The 22717-nt window shown below is 45.9% G+C and overlaps 1 protein-coding gene across 8 annotated transcripts in view; it reads left to right on the top strand.

The window, feature by feature from the left end:
• Positions 1-16706, top strand: part of LOC140734783 (probable JmjC domain-containing histone demethylation protein 2C) — a 103495-nt gene extending 86789 nt beyond the window's left edge. For all 8 annotated transcript variants that reach the window (XM_073059300.1, XM_073059291.1, XM_073059326.1 and 5 more), the window contains 7 exons: positions 479-569; positions 3345-3475; positions 6198-6317; positions 9884-10023; positions 15356-15523; positions 15688-15819; positions 16566-16706. In XM_073059300.1, the coding sequence (XP_072915401.1) occupies positions 479-569; positions 3345-3475; positions 6198-6317; positions 9884-10023; positions 15356-15523; positions 15688-15819; positions 16566-16634 (851 nt within the window). In that variant the 3' untranslated portion in view covers positions 16635-16706. The remainder of the gene's footprint in view (positions 1-478; positions 570-3344; positions 3476-6197; positions 6318-9883; positions 10024-15355; positions 15524-15687; positions 15820-16565) is intronic.
• Positions 16707-22717: the final 6011 nt, after the last annotated feature.

The raw sequence follows: 22717 nt of genomic DNA, 5'->3' as shown, positions 1-22717 counted from the left end.
TTATCAGCCTCTTCCTTAAAGGTACATAAAGATTTGCCCTCCACAGCTGCTTGGGGCAACACCTTACCCAAGAGTGACCTACAGGCTCGCGGAGGAAAGCAGCACCTTACACCTCCTTTGGTAGAGAGGTATCTCACCCCGCCACCCTCCTGGCTAAGTAACACTCCTGAATTTTTAAACAAAGGATTAATGCAACAGATGTTGAAATTGTAAAGCGAAATCAGAAAATGCTAGATAAAATGCCACTCACCTCTAAGATTAGCTTTGCCCACTGATGCTCCCTGATCTGCAGACTGTTCCACATTTTCTGAGCCTCTTGATTAGATTCTATTATTTGAGAGTCCCTGGTTTCTATAAATTCACTGAAGAGTTCATGAACTGGTTTAATAAGCAGTTGTGGATGTTACAGTGAAATAGATCATCGCTTCTCCAACTGTCAGACAAAGTGATTTATATAGACTATCTGTTCTTCCTGCAGGCTGCCACAGACTCAAGGGTAGAAGCTCGAAGATCTTGCGGTTAGATTACTGTGCCTCAGAAAAGGAGTTCTGTGAACAGATGCCTGCTCAGTAAGTGGCAAATGGTTTTATTGACTCATGATGGAAGGTATAGAATCTATAAATGTTGAGGGTGTGTTATCAGGGAGATGGAAAGCACAGTGTAAAGGTAACGGAGAATACGGAATTAAGTTCTTTGCCTGGAAGTAAGTGTGTGTGTGTGTGTGTGTGTGTGTGTGTGTGTGTGTGTGTGTGTGTGTGTGTGTGTGTGTGTGTGTGTGTGTGTGTGTGTGTGTGTGTGTGTGTGTGTGTGTGTGTGTGTGTGTGTGTGTGTGTGTGTGTGTGTGTGTGTGTGTGTGTGTGTGTGTGTGTGTGTGTGTGTGTGTGTGTGTGTGTGTGTGTGTGTGTGTGTGTGTGTGTGACTATTGTGGGAAGTTAGAATGAATAAGAGGGATGCATTAATAATAATCAAAATAAGGACATGGGGAGAGAGATCATATATTATGGTTGGGAAGCTATTCCCAAAGGAACGTCCCTGCATTTAAATGACTTTTCTCTCCTTCGGTGCTGTCGGAGAATTGTTCAGGAGCAAGGTTTAATTGATGTGATTTGTGGATTGGACTGTAGTTCGCATTATGATGTGTTTTCTGGTTTCTGGTCACTCCTTTTCCTCTTGCTATTTTTGGGCGATTTTTGAATCGGGGTGGCCGGCAGTTGCTGAACTGAGTACGGATCATTTGAGTGTTTTATATTCTGTGTTCTTGCTCGCTCTTTCTTGTTGCCGTTCGTGCAATTTTTTTCTGCACGTGGAGAGAGGGTGTCTAATATGCTTTCAATAGGTTTCACAGTGTTTCTTTGTTTCGTGGCTGTCTGTGGGAAGACAGATCTCAGGGTTGTATACTGCATACATACTTTATTAATAAATGTACTTTGAATCATCTGAATTGTTTAAACAACCATGTAGTTGGTACCGTGTAGTATATTGTGAAGGTAAATTGGAATGGCCTCTCTTAATTGTTTACTAGCTCTAAGTCCCTAAAGACCTTTCTTCAGACTTCAAATCTGCTAGGAAGGTAATTTTGCCACTGTACTTGGAGATGGCCTGCAGACTTTCTTGCTCCTCCTCCCCATGGCAAGCTAGCTGATGCAGATGGATTACAGCAACACACAATGCTGGAGGTTCTCAGCTGGTCAGGCAGCATCTGTGGAGGGGAAATGGATGGTCAGTTCAAAGGGGTGAAGGGAAGGGGTGCAGCAAGAACTGTGAGGTGATGGGTGGATCCAGATGATAGATGGAGGAGGGGAGAGCGGGAATAGCGGCAGAGACTGGGAGGTGATCGGAAGCAGCAACAAAGGGCTGAAGCTGATGACCACCTTAAGCAGAGGCTGGTGAATTTGTGGAATTTATTACAACAGGCAGCTGTGAAGGCCAGGTCATAGGGTGTATTTAAGGCATGACATCAAAGGTTACGGGGTTGAAGAGGGGGATAAAAGGATCAACCGTGATTGAATGGCAGAGCAGACTCAATGGGCCCAATGGCCTAATTCTGCTCCTATATCTTATGGTCTTATGGAATCAGACGGGAGAGGAAGGTGGAACATGGAATCAAGTGAAGGGGTGAGCAGTGGGGGAAGAGTCCCATTGGGAAGTGTGTGTGGGTGATGGACTAATGGAGAAATGTTGAGAAGGGGAAAGGAGCAGGGTGAGGAAGGGGTTGGGGCATAGAGGAAGAACTGGGTTCAAAGTACATATGTTACCACGTACGACCCTAAGATTCAATTTCTTGCAGGCATTTACAGAAGAAAAAAAAGTAATACAATAAAATTTCATGAAATAAACACGCATAAAGACTGACATACATCAATGTGAAGTTAATGAATTTTGCAAATAAGAAATTAATACTGAGAACATAAGTTGTAAAGAGTTCTTGAAAGAGAGTCTGTAGGATGTGGAATCAGTTTGAGTTGTGAATGACGCTATCCACACCAGTTCAGGGTCCTGGTGGTTGCAGGATAATATCTATTCCTGAAGTGGTGTGGGCCTAAGGCTTCTGTACTTCCAACCCAATGGTAGTAGTGAGAAGAGGGCATGGCCTAGATGGTGGGGATCTTTGATGGATGCTGCTTTCTTGTGCTGGTGGTCCATGTCAATGTCTTCAGTGGTAGATCAGGAAAAGAGAGAAAAGAGACTGTGGAGTCAGGAATCTGGAGAATTCCAAGTTCACGCCTTCAGGGTGTAGACTACTCGGGATGAATGAGGCGCTGTGCCTCTAGTTTGTGTTCAGCCTGCTCCTGGTGGCGGAGGGGGTTAACGCCAGGCATAGGAGTGTTGGAATGGGGAATTGAAATGGCTAGCAAGTAGGAACTCCAAATAGACAGAAACACCAAATGGTCACAGCACCTTTGGCCCATCAAGTCTCTGAGAGCAGTTCAGCTGGTCCCAATTCTCCACTCTCTCCCTTTACAGCAGGGGAGCAAAGCCAATGACAGAGACATCCACAAGCCCCCAAACCTTTACATCCCATTTTTTAGCCAATGAATGTACTTTATTTATTGTGTTCTATTCGGAGATACAGAAGAGTAACTGGTCCTTCCAACCCATTGAACCCACACTGACCAATTACACCCTTGTGACCATTTAACCTATTAATCAGTGCGACTTTGGAACGTGCCAGGAAACTAGATAACTCAGAGGAAATCTACCTGGTCATGGGGAGAACGTTCAGGCTCCGTGCAGAGCGTGAGGGAATTGAACCAGGGCCGCGGGTGCTGTAATGGCGTCGTGCTAAACACTAGGCTACCATGCTGCCCCCTCGAGGCCGGTGTGACCCTGTTCCTGTTCTGCAGGTTCGAGGAGCTGCACAGAAGCTTGCCGTTACCAGAGTACACCAGGAATGACGGAAAACTGAACCTCGTGTCCCGCTTCCCAGAGGACACTGCCAAATCGCAACTGGAGCTGAGGGTGTGCAGTGTGTACGGTGAGCATCGCCCTGTGACTTTTAGGTCTTGATTGCTGTGACAGAGTGCCGGGGTGGAGATATATCTCTACCAAAGCTAGTGTGAGGCAGTGCTTCCTTCTGTTACCCTTGAGCAAAGTGTAGCATCTGCTTAGTCTCCCCCCACTCCTCCTACCCCTGATCAGGGTCACGTTAAGCTGTGGGAGCAGGTGGTGGCTGGTCATGTGAGCAGCTGGTGCATCTCACAACTCCTCTGATGCCAGGCAAACATCCTGAATGGCTGTGGTCTCCTGTCTTGTAAAGATACTGCCCAGAAGAAGGTGATGGCAAACCACTTCTGTGGTGGGGGAGGGGGGTGGAAATTGCCAAGAACAACCATGCTCGTCAAAAGACCGTGATCGTCCATGTCATATGACGTGGCACATACCGAATGAAAGATTGCTCTACTGTCGAGCACCAATCAGCGACAGCAGGCTTCCACGTACAGTGGTGCAAAGTTGAGATGAGGGGGAAATAAATGACCCTGGCCAGGCCCCAGAGTTAACTGTCTTCAGAAAGGGCCTTGGGACCTTTGTCTGTAAGAACTTTACCCTCTTCTGTGAGTTTTCAGGAAAGCTGAACCAGCATGTTACCAACAGAGCAGGGGACATTTGTCTAATTTTGCAATAAAGTACATACCTCCCACAGTGTTGCATGACAGTGTCAACCTAATTTTTACTGCTCATCCCTCAAGAGTTGGAAATAAGCCAACTGTTTACTAACTCAGAGACGAGTACTACCCTTGGCTGACAATAGTATTCCCGTGGAGGCACTAGAGATGCTGGAAATCTTGAGAAGCGCGCGCACAAAAAAAAAATGCTGGGAAAACTCAGTAGGTCAGGCAAAAAGTAGAGGGGAATAAGCAGTCGATGTTTCAGGCTGAAACCCTTCATCGTTTAGCGTGACGCTGTTACAGCTCGGGGCATTAGAGCTTGAAGTTCAACTCTGACGCTGTCTGTACATCCTTCTTGTGGAAAGTGTGAGCTTTCCCCAGGTGGTCCAATTTCCTCCTACAGCCCCAAAACCTACTGGGTAGAGTAATTGGTCATTGTAAATTGTCCCATGATTAGTTAGGTTTAGTCGGGAGTTGTTGAGCCTTCTCCATGCTGTGTCACTAAATATATAAATAGATAGATACTATATGTAGATTAGAACTCCACGTTCCTCCAGCATTTTGTGCGTCACTTCACTCTGGTGAAGATGAGAAACTCTGACTCAACTTTGAATGGGGGACCTCACCACCTGATCCATTTCAAGAGTCATAGAGAAATGAATCTTTCAGCCCGTTGTGTCCATGAAGTACCCATCTATACATTTTCCAGCCTCCTATATCCTATATCTGGCAATCCAAGTGTTCTAGATGTTCTTCAATGTTATAAGAGTCGCAGATTCCACCACTCTCTCAGGCAGTCTGTTCATGATTCCAGCCACCCCCCAAGTGAACAAAATTTTTCCTCGGATCCCTTTAAACATCCTGCTCGTTACCACAAAATTCAGGTTTCAAACACCTCTGGGGGAAAAAATATCTTTTTTTTCCTCTATCTATGCCCCTTGTAATTTTGTTCATCTCCTAGATTCCCCTTCGGCTTCCTCAACTCCTCGATCCTGGCATGTCCAAACCCTCCATCTCAATGATCATCTTGGTGAATCTCCTCTATATCCTCTCCAGTACATCACACCTCTCTCACAGTGTGTCCACCAGAACTGTATGTGGTATTCCAGCTATGGCCTGATGAATGCTTTAAATAGCTTTAGCGCAACTTCACCCCTAGTAATAAAGGCAAGTACCCCATACATCTTCATCACTTTATCTATCTGTGTGGTCAACTTTGGATTTCTACACCAAGGTCCCTCTATTTCTTAATACTCTCTAGAGCAGGAGTTCCCAACCCTTTTTATTGCTATGGACTCCTGCCATTAACTGAGAGCCAGACCCAGATCCTTTCCATTCAGGATTATTTTTCATCTGCCATTGTTTTGCCTATCTTAGCAAGTCAAGAGTATCATGCTATAACCCGTGATTTCCATCCTAACTATCAGCAGTCACCATCGATTCCCATGTCATCTGCAAGTTTCACATCCAGATTGTTAATATACTGTATATAACAAACCATAAATATCCCAGAATCACTATTCATAGCTTCCATTCACAGGAACAACCCTCCTATTACCAAGCTAATGTTGGATCCAATTTGCCCTGGATTCCTTTAAGTCCATCTCCCATTGGAATCTTGTCAAAGGCCGTACCAAGTTCCATGCAGACTACATCAACCGCATTGCCCTCCACTCTCTCTGTTACCTCCTCAGAAAAAAAAAATTCAAATTGGTCATCAGATAGGATCCGCCCCAACTAAGGAGTTCTGACAGACGTCGATTAATCCTTGCCTTTTCCAATTATGGATTAATCCTGGCCCTCCAATATTTTTCCTATAACTTCCTTATCCCTTGCGTACCACACTTATCCCTTGTCCCCTTGAGAAAAGGTGCCACATTTTGCTGTTCTCTAGTAATGTGGCTCCTCAAGTATGTCCAGCAGAGATTCAACAGTCTCCATCGGGGCCCTGACGATCTCTGACAGCAACCTGGGACACATCTCATCAATCTCTGGATCTGAAGCTTCATGCTGGGGCTAGAATGACATTCTTAATTTTAGAATTGTTCTTTAGAAGTTGTTTTTGATGAGAAAACTGTGTGTGTTTTGCAGGCCTGAGCCTGGATGATGGTAATAAAGGAAGTACCAATCTCCACCTGGAACTGACAGACACGCTTCACATCTTGGTCCACGCGGAGCCACCAAAAGAGGACCGGGACACCCTGGAGAAAGGTTCATTGAAAGCTCGCTCTCACTCTCCCTGCCAGTCTCTGATCCTCCTCGCCTTGTGTGCATGTGACCTTTGGCCAGGTCATTCCCTTGTAGTGTTAGCCTTGTCGTGGAGTCCATCTGTAGTGGACCCATGTTGTGCTGGTTTCGGCTGTTGATAGATCAACAGCTTCAGTGAATGAAGTCAGCCTGAGTATCTTAAAATGTAAAATTAGAATTTTTAAAAAAAACTGGAGATGTTGGAAATGCTGAGCAGTACAGGCAGCATCCGTGGGGAGAGAAGCAGAGTCAATGGTTCATTTCAAGCACTCTTCATTGAAAATGGACTGTGCAAGAGGTGAAGGGGTGAAAAGATCAGAGGGAATGTCTGATAGGACTGGCGTTGTCAGGGTAACAACTACCTTAAAAACCGGTTGTTAGAGAAAGAAGTCCCAGGTGGAGACTCAGGAATACCATCACACTCAGATGTAGAAGGATTCCTCATCAACAAAACTGTTACGGAAACAGCAGGGTTGCTAGCCCTGAGCTTGAACCCCTGAACCAGGAGGACCGGTGGACCACTCTTAGTCTGGCCTCTACCTTTTGACCTGCTTGGCATGGTTGACCCTACCAAGAGCCAAAGCATAAAGCCTTGACTCCAGTCGACAAAGTTCTCCAGATTATTGAGGCACGCAAGCCTCTAAAGCCACAACAAGGTTGTGGCCTTCTTTTGCATCCTTCCATTCGTTGCACATTCATGTACCTATCTATGAGCCTTTTCAAATGCCTGTTATTTGCCTCCACTACCACCCCTGGTGGCACATTCCAGCGTCTGTGAAACAAAATTGCTCACACATCTATCATCACCGTCATCATTATATGCTAAGTCGTGCGATGTGGATGGTCCATGGTCTTTCCATTACTGTGATTGTTCTCGGCAAATTTTTCTACAGAAGTGGTTTGCCATTGCCTTCTTCTGGGCAGTGTCTTTCCAAGACGGGTGACCCCAGCCATTATCAATACTCTTCAGAGATAGTCTGCCTGGCGTCAGTGGTCACATAACCGGGACTTGTGATATGCACTGGCTGCTCATACGAGCGTCCACCACCTGCTCCCGTGGCTTCATGTGACCCTGATCTGTGTGTGGGGGGGGGTTGTGGATGGGTGGTGTTAAGCAGGTGCTACACCTTGCCCTAGGATGACCTGCAGGCTAGCAGTAGGAAGAAGCACCTTACACGACCTTTGGTAGAGGTACATCTCCACCCAGCCACCCACATCTCTAGTCCATCATTAAAAAATACCTCTGCAGCCTATCGCAGACGTTCTCTTTGCTCTCCCCACTTCTCCCTTCCCTAGGATTTAGAACAAGTTTATTTTTCCTCTTTTCAATTCTGATGAGCTCCCGTGAAACATTGACTCTTTCTGTCCCCACTAAAGCTGCCTGACCTCCTCAGCATTTTGCCTATTTTCTATTTTTACCGCAAAGCAAGATTCATATTGTCCTCGAAGCAACGTGTTTGGGTTTCTGTGACATATTGCGAAGCTTCAGGCTGCACTAGGACTTAATAGGATTTCTAAAGATTATTCACTATTGTGAAAGACTATTGCATTGTCATAGTCACTCTCACGTTGTCCAAAACCTGTTCAACATGCGTCAGTTTACACAGAGCTCCACATCACGGGCTGACCTCAGTGAACCATGGACCTGTTATGGCAGAACAGTGAACCAAAAGACAAATTATCCAGCTTGTCAGTCGGTTGATCGGGGTCTCTAATGGGGTCAGTACAATTGCCTTCCATACAAAATGGAGTTGCCACCATTTGATCAGTTTTCAGTGCAAGGCTAAAGGCCTTCACCCAGTTTATAAATTGATTTTTTTTTTTAAATATTCTATCTCTGTGACACTGAAAACCTTGATTTGCACGCTATCAACCATTTCATTACAACAGTGCACTGAGGCAGCACTGGGAGGAAAAAAAACACAACAAGTTCAACTTGCATTAAAAGCTGGAGGAAATCAGCAGGCCGGGCAGAAAATACACAGAGGAATAAACAGTTGACGTTTTGGGCCGAGACCCTTCATCAGGACTGGAAAGCAAGGGAGAAGAAGCCAGGAAAGGACAGTGGTGGAGGGGAAGGATTACAAACTGGCAAATGATGGGTGAAATCAGAAGAGGGGAGAAGGCAGGTAGGTGGGTGTTGGTGTGTGGGTGGACGAATGAAGTGAGAAGCTGGGGTGATTGTTTAAAGAGGTGAAGGAATCTGTAATGAGGAGAATGGACCATGGGAGAAAGGGAAGGAAGAGGCATACCAGAGGGAGGTGAGGAGAGGTAAGAGGGGAGCCAGAATGGGAAAAGAGAGAAAGGGCATGGGGGAGAAATTACCAGAAGCTAGAGAAATCGGTGTTCATGCCATCAGGTTGGAGGCTACCCAGGCAGACGATGAGGTGGTGCTCTTCCAACCAGAGTGTGGCCTGATCATAGCAGCTTAGGAGGCCACGGAGGCCAAGTTAACAAGGCAGCTTACAAGTGTGGCAGGTAGTGAGGAAGAGGAGTTGCTTGTAATCACACAGTGACGTGCAGCCACGTGACCAGGGTATGTCTGCTGCATTGATTGGAGAACATAGAGGCAGCATCAGCAGCTAGTCATGGGCATTCTCGGAAGCCGAAACCGAAGAGAATGGTAGAGAGCGGAAGATGGGTTGGCAATGTTTTTTTTAAAAATGGGATCAAATTATGGGAAGTAATTTGATGTCAGAATTCAGACCAGTGCCCTCAGGAAAGTTGAAGCTCTCTCACACTGTCAGCAAAGCAAGTATTACTGGGGCGACGCGCTAGCGTATTGGTCAGCGCAGTCACTTTACAGTGTTAGTGATCACCAGTCGGGGCTCGATTCCTGCCACTGTCTGTTAGAAGTAACACTGTCCCTAAGTACTCTGGTTACATGTAGAACAACATAATACTGTACAGGCCTTTTGATGTAAGGAAGATGGAGGGGTGTGGACTGGTGTAGGTAGGAGAGATCAGTGCTTGGGTGTTTTTGATTTGCTTATCATCTAGTTCGGCACAACACTGTGGGCCGAATGGCCTGTTCCTATGTTCTACTCTTCTATATTCTATAAACCTCCATCTTTCTATCATCTATGAGTCTATCTAAGAGCTTCTTAAATTTGAGTTTCCTCCCACATTCCAAAGACGTACAGTTAGGATTAGTTGTTATGTTGGCTCCGGAATTGTGGCGACAGTTGTCAGTTGCCTACAGCTGGTTTGAGTCGATGCAAACAATGCATTTCACTGTATGTTTCCACGTACTTGTGACAAAGTAATGCTCGTCTTTAATCTATAAGCTGGAAGGCCAACCCTTCGCATCAAGGAAGGATGTATTGAGAGTAGAGCTTCATACTGTATGTAACGTGACCAGGCTGGTGCCCACAGGTTAGTCGTGTTTCTCATTAATGTTTGCGGTTTGCAAAGCCACAAGTTGAGAATCAAAGTCTGTCTGAGGGAAGCAAGCTGTGTTGACGGGGAATGATTTCAAAGGTCACCCTTGTGTGTCCTGTCAACAGTAATTGTTGTGTTATTTTAAACAGCAATTCTAACCAGCCTGGAGGGAGACGCAGTGGATGACGCAATAATAAAGCGACTGAGGGACCCAAATGAGAGGCCTGGAGCTCTCTGGCACATCTATACCAGCCAGGACACAGAGAGGATAAAGGAGTTTTTACAGAAGGTAAATTTGTTAGAGACAAAATGACCCAGTTTGTAACCAGGCATTGTAGAACGATTCTGGATAGGAAGAGAACTTACACTGGAGCTGCCAGAAGGACTTGGGAGACCAAATTGAGGTTTTCTGTAAGCTTAACTTCCAGGTTGAGCTGGAAGTAAGGAGGCAAATGCAGTGCTGGCATTCATATTGAGGAGACTATGATATAAAAACAGGTATGTACTGCTGAGGCTTTGTAAGGACCACATTTGGAGTATTGTGAGCAATTTTAGGCCCGTATCTAAGGAGGGGTGGTGCTGGCTCCGTAAGAGGACCAGAGGAGGCTCGCAAGAATAATATGCACATTCAAGGCTCAACATGTGCAGAATTTTCAATGACTCTGGGCCTGTACTCAGTAGAATTCAGGACGATGAGTGTGGGGGGAGGTGGGGTTTCTCACTGAAACCTACCAAATGCCAGAAGGTTGGATAAGGCGGACATAGAAAGGACGTGTCCTTTAGTAGGTCAGTCTAGGATCTAAGGACACGTTCTCAAAATAAAGGGACATCCATTTAGGACATAAATGAGGAGGAATTTCTTCAGCCAGAGGTTGGTGAATCTGTAGAATTCGTACCCCTGCAGGGCTGTGGAGTCCAAGTTGTGTTTGAAGGTTTGTTGAAGGTCTTTGGGTTCTTGATTGGTAAGAGGGTTGCAGTTTACAAGGAGCAGTTAGGTGACTGGGACTGCGGGAAAGAAAAATCGGCCGTGATTAAATGGCGGAGCAGATTTGAATGGTTAAAATACCTAAATTCAAAGGTACAATGTACATTCATTATCAAAGTCAGTATGCAGAATACAAATCTGAGATTCGTCCTCCTGCAGCTACAAAGAAACACCATGGAACCCGTTCGAAGAAAACACGCAACACGTGTAAAAAGAACGGGTCATGTAAATGGCAAAAAGCGAGCGAACGTGCAGAGGATCAAACACCAAACTGGGTGTCACCGCCGCCTCCGTTAGCCCACTGCAGGCTGCGGAGCCGGTGTTTGCCAAAGAGCTCCGGTCCTTATTGCCCCGATCAAACCACTCAAAAGCCACGGGGGGGGGGGGGGGGGGGAAGTAACTGGAATCCAGAAATACATGCAACATGAACCTCAAAGTCCCCCAAAACAAGTCCAGTTTCTGCTCCAGGTGTTTTTCTCAAATCTTGCTCATTTATGGAGTATTCGAGAGGGGTGAGCAAACACTGAGGCTGTGTGATTGACCACTCAAAGCAGCTGTCAGCTGACAGGATTAGGTTTGACTGCCCGAGGACTGCTGCTTTGCCTGCTCCCTGTGTTTAGTGATTGAATTACCACGGCTTCGCAGAAGTTCTGGCCAATGTTATTATCACTCACTAACCATCGTAAACTGAACTTCGTCTACGCTTTACAGGGGGTAGAGTCGTGACAATGCAACCCCTGACACGAGGCAGCCTCGCTACTCTGCCACCGCTAGCTAAAGCCTGTGTATATACACACAACAGTCCCGGGGCTAATCCACATCTCGGATTCTGATTTGTTTATTTATGGCATGTACATCGAAACATACAGTGACAAAGTGTTGTTTGCCTTAACAACCAACACAGCCTAACGATATGCTGAGGCAGGGCAGGCCACTGGTGACTGGCAGTCTACCATTCCCGACTGCAGTAACTGTGACGGAGAGGCTCCTCTCCTGAGGGCAAATCCCACTGCCGCACACGTAGAAACTCCAGCTTTCCCTAATGTTAAATTACACTCCTCCCTCCCCGATTCTCCTAACTTGAACAAACAACAGTTCATCTCTCTTCTCCCTTATAACCATATAACAATTACAGCACGGAAACAGGCCATCTCGGCCCTTCTAGTCCATGCCGAACACTTACTCACACCTAGTCCCACCGACCTGCGCTCAGCCCATAACCCTCCATTCTTTTCCTGTCCATATACCTATCCAATTTTACTTTAAATGACAATACCGAACCTGCCTCTACCACTTCTACTGGAAGCTCGTTCCACACAGCTACCACTCTCTGAGGAAAGAAATTCCGCCTCGTGTTACCCTTAAACTTTTGCCCCCTAAGTCTCAAATCATGTCCTCTTGTTTGAATCTCCCCTACTCTCAATGGAAAAAGCCTATCCACGTCAACTCTATCTATCCCCCTCATAATTTTAAATACCTCTATCAAGTCCCCCCTCAACCTTCTACGCTCCAAAGAATAAAGACCTAACTTGTTCAACCTTTCTCTGTAACTTAGGTGCTGAAACCCAGGTAACATTCTAGTAAATCTTCTCTGTACTCTCTCTATTTTGTTGACATCTTTCCTATAATTCGGTGACCAGAACTGTACACAATAAATTAGGATATTAAGCTGTATGAATTACATTCCAGATGAACAAATTTCTAGTGGTTATACATCAATACTATACATTTCTAGTAGCCTACATCAATAATATTTAAGGTGTTCTGATAGTTCAATATAATTACATATCTACAGTCAGGTACATTTATGAGAGGAAAATTAAGCTATTAAACTTCCCACCAACTATTTATGTTGTTCATTGAATCCGCTGATGCTGTCATGTGACATGTTACCATGGTAACAGAGTGGTTAGTGCATTGCTTCGACAGCTCGGGCATTCTGGTGTTAGGGAGTTCGATTCGGGCGCCATTTGTAAGGAGTTTGTATGTTCTCCCCGTGAACCGTGTGTGTTTCCTCCCACAATTTAAAGATGTACTGGTTAGTAGTTTAATTAGTCATTCTAAATTGTCCTGTGATTAGGCGAGGATTAAATAGTTTGGTTGCTGGGCAATGTAGCTCAAAGGGCTGGAAAGGCCTGTTCTGCATTTTATCTCAATAAGTAAGTAAAATAGCATTTGTAAACCAGTTTACAAACTAGTTTGACAATATTTCTTAAAGTTTCTTCAAACAAATGGAGCCAGGGAGATCAGAGATCAGAGCTCTCCCTCTCTCTCTCCCTTTCTCTCCCCCTCTCCACACCTCTACCTCTCTCTCTGCACCTCACTCTCTCTGCTTCTCTCCCTCTCTCTGCCTCCCTCTCTCACTCACAGTGTGTACAATTAACAGCTTTGTTTGAGATTACATTTAAGGGCAGCTTCTGGGATTGTGTGTATAAATTCCCTTCCTGTATATTGCTGTCCAGTCCAGTTAATGTAGGTAATGACATTGAAAGTCAAACTGTACAGAAAGTACAGGTCCTTTTGGCTCACAAAATTGTGCCGACCTTGTAAACTACTATAATCCAGCCATTTGCTCCTGCAATTAATTTTTTCTTTCATTCGTTTGCTTAAAGAGTCTCCTAAATATCCCTAATGCATTTGCCTCTGCTACCACCCCCAGCAGTGCATTATTACACTGAGTATGAAGCCTACCTCTGACATTTCCCCCCCACCCCATAAATTCTTCTAATCATCTGAAAATTATTTCCTCTCTGTTGGCCATTGGTGCCTTGGGAAATGGGTGCTGGATATCCATTCTATGCATCTCATCTCTGTACCTCTATCTAGCCACCTCTCATCCCCGACAAATCTCTGGGCATTCTTTAAGGAAGTAACAGGCAGGATAGAGAGGGGAGAGCAGCTAGATGTATGTTATGTGGATTTTCACTGGGCCTTTGACATGCTTTGTACATGAGGCTACGAAGCGAGGTAATAGCCCATGGTATACAGGAAGGATACTAGAATGGACATTAGAATGGCTGGCTATCAGAAGGCAAAGAGTAGAAATAAACTAGCCTTTTTCCTGGTTGGTTGACCGTGACTAGCAGTGTTCCACAGGGGTCAGTACTGGGTCTGCTAATTTTCATGTTACTTGATGGGTTTGTGGTCGATCCAAAGCTAGGAGGAGGGGCAGGTAGGGTTGAGGGAAGCTGGGAGTCTGCAGAAGGGCTTGGACAGATTAGGGCAAAGAAGGGGCAAATGGAGTTGCAGTGTAGGGAAAGTGTATGATTAAGCACTTGGTAGAATGAATGAAGGCATAGACTATTTTCTAAATGGGAAGCAAATTCAAAAATCGGAGGTGCAACGGGACGCAGGAGTCCTAATGCAGGATTTTCTGAAGTTTAACTTGCAGATTGAGTTGGTGATGAGGGAGGCAAATTCAACGATAGCATTGGTTTCAAGCGGACCAGAATAGAAAAGCAAGGATGGAAAGCTGAGACGTTATAAGGCAAACACGAGGAAATCTGCAGATGCTGGAAATTCAAGCCTCACACACAAAATACTGGTGGAACACAGCAGGCCAGGCGGCATCTATAGGGAAAAGCACTGTTGACGTTTCGGGCCGAGACCCTTCATCAGGACTAACTGAAAGGGAAGATAGTAAGAGATTTGAAAGTAGTGGGGGGGAAGGGGAAATGCGAAATGATAGGAGAAGACCGGAGGGGGTGGGATGAAGCTAAGAGCTGGAAAGGTGATTGGTGAAAGTGATACAGAGCTGGAGAAGGGAAAGGATCATGGGATGGGAGGCCTCAGGAGAAAGAAAGGAGGTGGGGGGGAGCACCAGAGGGAGATGGAGAACAAGCAGAGTGATGGTTAGAGAGAGAGAGAAAAAAACAAACAACTAAATATGTCAGGGATGGGGTAAGAAGGGGAGGAGGGGCATTAACAGAAGTTAGAGAAGTCAATGTTCATGTCATCAGGTTGGAGGCTAACCAGCCGGTATACAAGGTGTTGTTCATCCAACCTGAGTGTGGCTTCATCTTGGTAGTAGAGGAGGCCATGGATAGACATATCAGAATGGGATATATAAGGATTAGGCCACGTTTGGAGTACCGTGAGTAGCTTTTGGTCCCATCTAAAAAAGGTTTCTGGCATTTGAGGCTGGAGAGGTCCCAGAGTTGGTTTACAAGAATAATCGATTTAAAGTATGAGGAGCATTTGATGGCTCTTGGCCTGTACGTGCCGGAGTTCGGAAAAATGGAAGGGGGGAGAGATCTCCTTGAAACCTAATCCTGAGAGGCCTAAATAGAGAGGACATGTAGAGAATGCTTCCTAGTGTGGGTAAGTCTAGGACCAGAGGGAATAGCCTCGTAATGGAAGGGCAAGGAGGCATTTCTTTAGCCAGAGGGTGGTGAATCTGTGGAATTCATTGTCACAGGCGGCTGTGGAGGCCAAGTCACTGGATATATTTAAAGTGGGGATTGATAGATTCTAAATTAGCAAGAGTGTCAATGGTTACGGGGGGGGGGGGGGGGGGGGAGAAGCAGGAGAATGGGGTTGAGAGGGAAAATAAATCTGCCATGATAAAATGGCAGAACAGATGAGATGGGCCAAATGGTCCAATTCTACTCCTATGCCTTATGATCTGTGTTTTCAGGTGGTGAGGGAAGGGGATGCCGAAGGTCAGGATCAAGTCTCCGTTCAGAGCTGTTACCTGGATCAGAGCTTGAGGACAAAACTTCTTGAAGAAAGTGGAATCCGGGGCCGGGCGGTGTTGCAGTTCAGGGGCGATGCAGTCCTCATTCCCACTGCAACCACCTATCAGGTAACATCACTGATGATCGGGACAAGGTTTTATACATTCTTATTCAAATATTGGCGGAGAAAGTTCAGAGCTGATGGGCAGCGAACTGCCGCCGTGGAACGGACCCGCGGGCTCCCGCCGGTGACGTGAGTGGCAGCTGATCTCCTTGTCTGTCTCCCTTACAGGTGCAGTACCTCAGCAGTTGTATCTCTGTCACTAAACAGTTCGTCTCTCCAGAGCACATCAAACACTCATTCACAACAAGGGCTCTCACGGGAGAGAACAAGCCTCTGATGCAAAATGGACACAAACTACAGGTAGGCCTTAGCAACACAGTCAAAAGGCTGGAGGAATTCCACAGGCCAGGCAGCATCTAGGAAAAGAGTAAACAGTCGATGTTTTGGGCCAAAACCCTTTGGCAAGACTGGAGGGAAAAAAAGCTTAGAAGACTTAAAAAGCAGGGGAGAGGAGAGAAAAACATGAGGTGATGGGTTAAACCTGGCGGAAGAAGGATGAAGTAAAGAGCTGGGAAATTGATTGGTGAAAAAGACAGGCGGCCATGGAGAAAAGGAAAGGGGGGTGATGGGCAGGCAAGGAGACAAGGTGGGAGAGGAAAAAGGGGGTGGGAAATGGTGAAGGAGGAGGGTGTGGAGGTCATTTCTGGAAGTTTGAGAAATCAATGTTCATGCCATCAGGGTGGAGGCTACCCAAGTGGAATATAAGGTGTTGTTCCTCTAGCATGTGCAGGTAGGCCTTACAGAGAGGAGGGGAGGGAGAGGGAGCTGAGGTGGGGGTGGAGGGAGGGGGGCAGAAGTGGGTGAGTGAGCAGAGGAAGAGGAGGAGGGTAGGGAGAGATAGAGGAGAGAGGTGTATGGGAGAAGAAGAGGAGTGGGGGAGGAGGTAGAGAGACAGAAGGAAAAGTTGGGCTGTGGAGGAGTTAATATGTTCCTGGAAGGGAGTGACCAGAAAAGAATATCACAGTGACCTTATTACTCAGTTCTTTAACGTGGTACCTGTTCCATTCAGCGTCTGTTAATACGTCATTTGCTTTTTGTCTCCTCAGATGAAGAGCATTCTCTACGACACTGTGAAAGACTGCGTGGAGACGCTGGCAGCTACAGCACTGGGCTGAGTTCAGCAGCCTGTGGGGTGCACTGAAAATTAAACATGACGATAATAAAATAAATGAAGTTTTGTAATATAACACCTCCCGGCTATCTCAGTTCATCCCCTATCTCTGCTAATTATAAAATGTCAAGTAGGTATGACAAACAGGCTGACTTGTATTAATTGGACACGATGAAGAGGAAACAATTTTTCACCTCAGTAAGGCAGCAGCTTTCAAATCCCAGTCCGCCTTGTGAGATGAATACTGTGTTTTCTCTGCGGACAGGTCAGAGGGGCCTGTAGCCAGTGCCATGCACTGTCTGGGGTGTGATATTGCCTTCTCACAGCAGAGGGCGCAGAAGAGCAAGGCCTATCACTCCGGGTAACCACATCCCAACTTCCAGACCTCCCGTTCTTGGGGCATTTTGCGTTCTCCCCACTCCGCACCATCACCCGCTGGTCCCCCTACTCCTTACACACATCATCCACTGGATCCCCTCTCCCTTCACCTCTTTCCCAGTGGTTCCACTATCACTATTCTCATACTTGCAGGCTATTTTACTTTATTGAGATACAGCGTAGAATAGGCTCTCCTGGCCCTTAAAACCACACCACCCAGACGTCTCTGATTTAGTCGTATCTTAATCATGGGACAATTTACAATAATCAAATAACATACCAACTGGTACGTCTTTGGACTGTGGGAGGAAACCAGAGCACCCGGAGGAAACCCACGCGGTCCCAAGGAGCATACAAATCCTTACAGCAGTGGGAATCGAACCCAAGTCACCTGCACTGTAAAGCATTGTGCTAACCACTATGCTACCATGCCACCCACAGCAAGGCTTTGAGACATTGCTGATCAGCTTCCAGACTGTGTCCACCTTCACACTCCTCCCTCTTTGCTTTTCTGCCTTATTTCCTTAACCCTGTCTGCTTCCACCTATCACCCATTTGTTTGCAAGTCAGCCTCCACTCCTCCTTGGTCTGCCTATCAGCTGCCAGCCCATGCCTCACAAATGCACCGCCCTTCGGCTAAAGAAATTTCTCTGCATCTCTGTTTTGAAAGGGCATCCCTTCTACCCTGAAGCTGTCCCCTCTTGTCCCAGACTCGCCCGCCATGGGAAACATCCTTTCCACACCTACTCTGTCTAGGCCTGAAGACATCTGAAAGGTTTCAATGAGAATTACGCGCCACCATCGTACGACGTGGGCAATCGTGGGCTTTCGATGACCACGGTTGCCCTAGGCAAATTGTTCTATAGAAGTGGTTTGCCATTGTCTTCTTCTGGGCCGTGTCTTTACAAGACGGGTGACCTCGGCCATTATCAATACTCTCTAGAGATTGTCTGCCTGGTGTCAGTAGCTGCATAACCACGACTTGTGATCTGCACCGGCTGCTCATTCAACCATCCACCACCTGTTTCCATGGCTTCACGTGACCCTGATTGGTGGGATAAACAGGTGCTACACCTTGCCCAAGGGTGACCTGCAGGCTAGTGGAGGGCAGGAGCACCTGACACCTCCTTTGGTAGAGACGTATCTCCACTCCCCCTGGAGTCAACAAGATAGATTAGGTCAGAGAGAAAATCTGCGTTATTTCAAACAATCCAATTATCCTGAATGAACTTAAACTCAAGGCCATATCAGCAAAGCCTTTGCAAATGAAGGGCAAAAAGCTGTGCAAACACGCTGGAAAGATATAATACAAATTAACGTTTTCTGTCACCAGTTAACGAAACACTGCCGTTTAAATCTGACAATGCCTGTAACACTTTCTAACGATCACTGTGAAACATCAGCTGAAATCAAGAAACTTCAGCTGCTGGCAATCGTAAATAAAAACATAATGCGTGGAGAGTTTCAGAAGATCAGGCGATATCCATGGAGAGAGAGAGTTAATATTCCTCACAAAAAGTCCTCAACCTGAAACATAAACTTGGTTCCCTTTCCAGATGGTTCTCCAGCATTTTCTGTTTTTTATTAATTTGACACAGTAACCATACTTCATTCCTCTCGGTGAGTTGTTCCAGCATTTTCAATTTGGATCAGAAACTTTTTGGGGGAAAAAGGTATGCTGCTCCTCGTGCTGATCTGTCCACCATGGAGTCTCTGCTGCCCCCTTGTGGAATCTCACTCCCCGCAACTGTACAAATTCCAATTCCCCCTTTGAAAGAACTCAGTATGATCTCATACTCTGTCGTCCTCATTTTGTCTAACAAATAATAAGCGTGTAAAACAAAAGGAGCTAGTACAGGTATAAAAATTAAATGTGATTTCATTTGAGGATCAGACTGAAGAATTAATAGGAAGTGAAGAAGTGGCAGAGATTTCAAATAATTATTTTAGATTGTTAAATTATTATCTATCATTCTTGTATCATAATACATTGGAGCCAAATTAGGCTGTTCAGCCCATCTAGTCTGTTCCACCATTCTATCATCTGCCAATCCCATTCTTCCACCTTCTCCTCATAATGCTTGACGCCCTGATTAATCAAGAACGTATCGACCCTCACCTTAAATATACCCAATGAACTGGCTTGCACAACTGTCTCCAGTAATGAATTCCACAGATTCATCGCACTCTGGCTAAAAGAATTCGTTCCCATCCCTGTACAAAATGGATGTCTCTCTATTCTGAGGCTGTGCAATCTGGTCTTGGACTCCCCCACTATAGGAAGCATCCTCTCCACATCAATTCTATCTAGGCCTTTCAACATCCGATAGGAGAATAATTGGGGATGTCATTGAAACCTAAGTACTGTCCTGGAGCCATCAAATGCTCCTCATATGTTAACTCTTTCATTCCTAGGATCATTCTCATGAACCTCCTCTGGACCCTCTCCAATGCCAGCACATCCTTTCTTAGATAAGGGGCTCCAAAATTGCTCACAATCCTCCAAGTGTGGTCTGACCAATTGATTAAGTAACCAATTAATTAATATAGAGACCTGAGTTGGAGAGTTGCTGAAAGTGAATCCGAAGGTTGAGAATCAGTTTAGAGTTGCAGTGAGTGAAGTTATCCATGTCGGTTCAGGAACCTGTTTGTTTTTGGGCAATAACTGTGCCTGACCTGGTGGTGTGGGCCTGATGATAGAGCATAGCCTGGAAGGTGGAGGTCCCTGATGATGGATGCTGCGTTCTTGTGGTAGCACTCCTAAATGGGGTGGGCTTTGCTTGTGGTGGACAGTGCTGTAACCAGCGCTGTCTGTAATCTTCGAAGGTGGGAGTGAGGGCCAGATAGATTTATGTGTCATTGTGCATACAGCACAAACATCCTATGGTCTTACCCTCAGGGGCCTGTGAGACCACAAGAAGGTAAGAAGTATTCCTTCAGTTGAGACACTTGGCCAAGTGCCACCTAGACAGCAGTCGTCTGCCTGAAAACTCTCCATCTCTATTCCTCCAATGTCTCATACAATCATGGAAATCCCATGGCACGGCAAAGAGGTCATGGAGTGTGCGGTGTTTAAGCCAGCCAAAAGAGGAACTACTGACGTTACGCTCATGTCTTAGCATGGCAGCCATTACCTTTTGTGGCTGTAGTTTATCAAGTTCTCATTTTAATTTCAGTGAGAATGTCATTTCGGGGGACTTCACCAATACCTTTCTAACCCAGACATTGTGCAACTTGAACCCACGTCTCCTCATTCTTGGTCTATCTGCCAAGGACAGAGTGCTTCCACAAATTGATCCTCTGAGATATAATTTGTACACCACTTAATCTCCTCTCAGTCACCATTGTTTCAACGGAAACAATTCCAGCCTAGACAGCCTTTCCTCATAACTAAAATTCTCCAGAGTGGAAACTTTGTCAAAAATATCCTCTGTAGATTGTCCAGTGCTCCCACACCCTCCTGGTGGGGACTAGAGCTGCACACGGACGGGGGCATGGATAGGAAAAGTTTAGGGCAAGGATTCCCAACCATGGACCCCAGCACTGGGATCCCCTGGTTCAGGGTGATAAGGGCCAAATGTGGTGAAATATTTAAAGGGAACCTGTCGGGGAATCTTCACTCACAAGGTAGTGCACTTGTGGAACAAGCTGCCAGTGGATACGGGTCCAAATGCATCATTTGAGAGAGGTTTGCTAAGTACATGGATGGGAAGGGTATGGAGGTCTGTGGTCCAGATGTGGGTCAATGGGACTAATCAGAACAACAGTTCAGAATGGGCTGTTTCTGCAGTACCCTATGACATGACAAATGTTCTAGCATGGGTAGCATGATGGGTTGGGCCAAAGGGCCTGTTTCTGTGCTGTATAACTATGATATTACTTTGACTGTAGTTCACATTCCCTCAGCGGTGGCTCTTTTCCTCATGATCTCCACTCCTGTTCTATGTTCCCTCCTTGCCATGTTTCTATTCCAGTCGACAGCACGCATAAAATTACCTTATCAAAGGTTAACTTGCAGGTTGTGTCTACAGTAGACATCAGCTGCAATGTTAGCATTCACTTCGAGAGGACTAAAATACCAAGGATGTAAGGCTGAGGCTTTATAAGGCATGGGTCAGACCACACTTAACGTATTGTGAGCATATCTGAGAAGGATATCCTGGCATTGGAGAGGGTCCGGAGAAAGTTTACATGCATGACCCTGGGAATGAAAGGGTAAATTCCTGAGGAGTATTTGATGGCTCTGGTGCTGCTTGCTGGAGTTTAGAAGAATGGAGGGGGTGGGGTGGGGGTTCTCATTGAAATCTGTTTGAATATTGAATGGTCTAGATGCAGTGAACGTGGAGGGGGTGTTTCCAACAGCAGCAGAGTCTAGCACAGCCTCAGAATGGAGGAATGCCCCTTTAGAACAGAGAAGAGGAGGGTGGAATGTGGAGTTCATTGCCGCAGACAGCCATGGAGGCCAAGTCATTGGGCATTGGTAGAGTAGAGGTTAATAGGTTCTTGATTAGTAAGGGCATGAAAGCTTACAGGGAGAAGGCAGGAGAATTGATTGGGAATATAAATCAGCCATGATCGAATGGTGGAGCAGACGCAATGGCCCAATTCTACTCCTGTGTCTTATGGTCTTATCACTATCACATGGCCGTGGGAACTTCCTGTACATTCATTGGCTATTCTATAATGTTGTGAAGAGGTTTATTAAAGACCATGGGACCTAGGAGCAGAATTAGGCTATTTGGCCCCTTGAGTCGGCTCTGCAATTCTATCATGGGTGATATACTATCCCTCTCAACCCTATTCTCCTGCCTTCTTCCTGTAACCTTTGACCTCCTGATCAATCAAGAACCTATTGCCCTCTGCTTTAAATATACCCAATCACTTGGCCTGCACGACTGTTTGTGGCAAAGAATTCCACAGATCTGCCCACTCTCTGGCCAAAGAACTTATTCCTCACCTCTGTTCTAAATGGGCGTCCCTGAATCCTGAGGCGATGCCCTCTGGGCCTAGACTTCCCCACTATAGGAAACATCCTCTCCACATCCAATCTATCCAAACCTTTCAATATTCGATAGGTCTCAATGAGATCCCACCCCCTTCATTCTTCGAAACTCCAGCAAGTACAGACCCAGAGCCATCAAGCGCTCCTCATATGGTAAACCTTTAATTTATGGGACCATTCTCATAGACCTCCTCTGAACCCACTCCAATATCAGCACATCCTTTCTTAAATAAGGACCCCAAAATGGCTCACAATACGCCAAGTGCAGTCTGACCAGTGCCTTATAAAGCCTCAGCATCACATCCTTGCTTTTGTATTCCATTCCTCCCAAAATGAATGTTAACATTGCATTTTCCCTTCTTACCTCTGACTTAAACTACAAAAGTTAACCTTTAGGGAATCCTACACAAGGTCTCCAAAGTTCCTCTGCACCTCTGGTTTTTTTTTAAATTTTCTTCCCATTTACAAAATAGTCCACACCTTTATTCCTTCTACCAAAATGTATGGCCGTCCACTTCCCTACATTATAATCCACCTCCACTTCTTTGCCCATTCCCCCAATCTAAGTTCTTCTGCACACACCCTGTTTCCTCAACACTACATTCCCCTGCCCCCCATCTTTGTATCATCTGTAATCTTGGTCATAAAACCATCATTCTTTCATCCAAATCATGAAAAGTAGTGGTCCCAACACTGACCCTTGCAGC

This window comes from Hemitrygon akajei, chromosome 1 (assembly GCF_048418815.1).
Source record: "Hemitrygon akajei chromosome 1, sHemAka1.3, whole genome shotgun sequence".
Classification (NCBI taxonomy): domain Eukaryota; kingdom Metazoa; phylum Chordata; class Chondrichthyes; order Myliobatiformes; family Dasyatidae; genus Hemitrygon; species Hemitrygon akajei.
The sequence above is the reverse complement of the archived record's forward strand: the minus strand, read 5'-3'. Positions and strand labels throughout refer to the sequence as shown.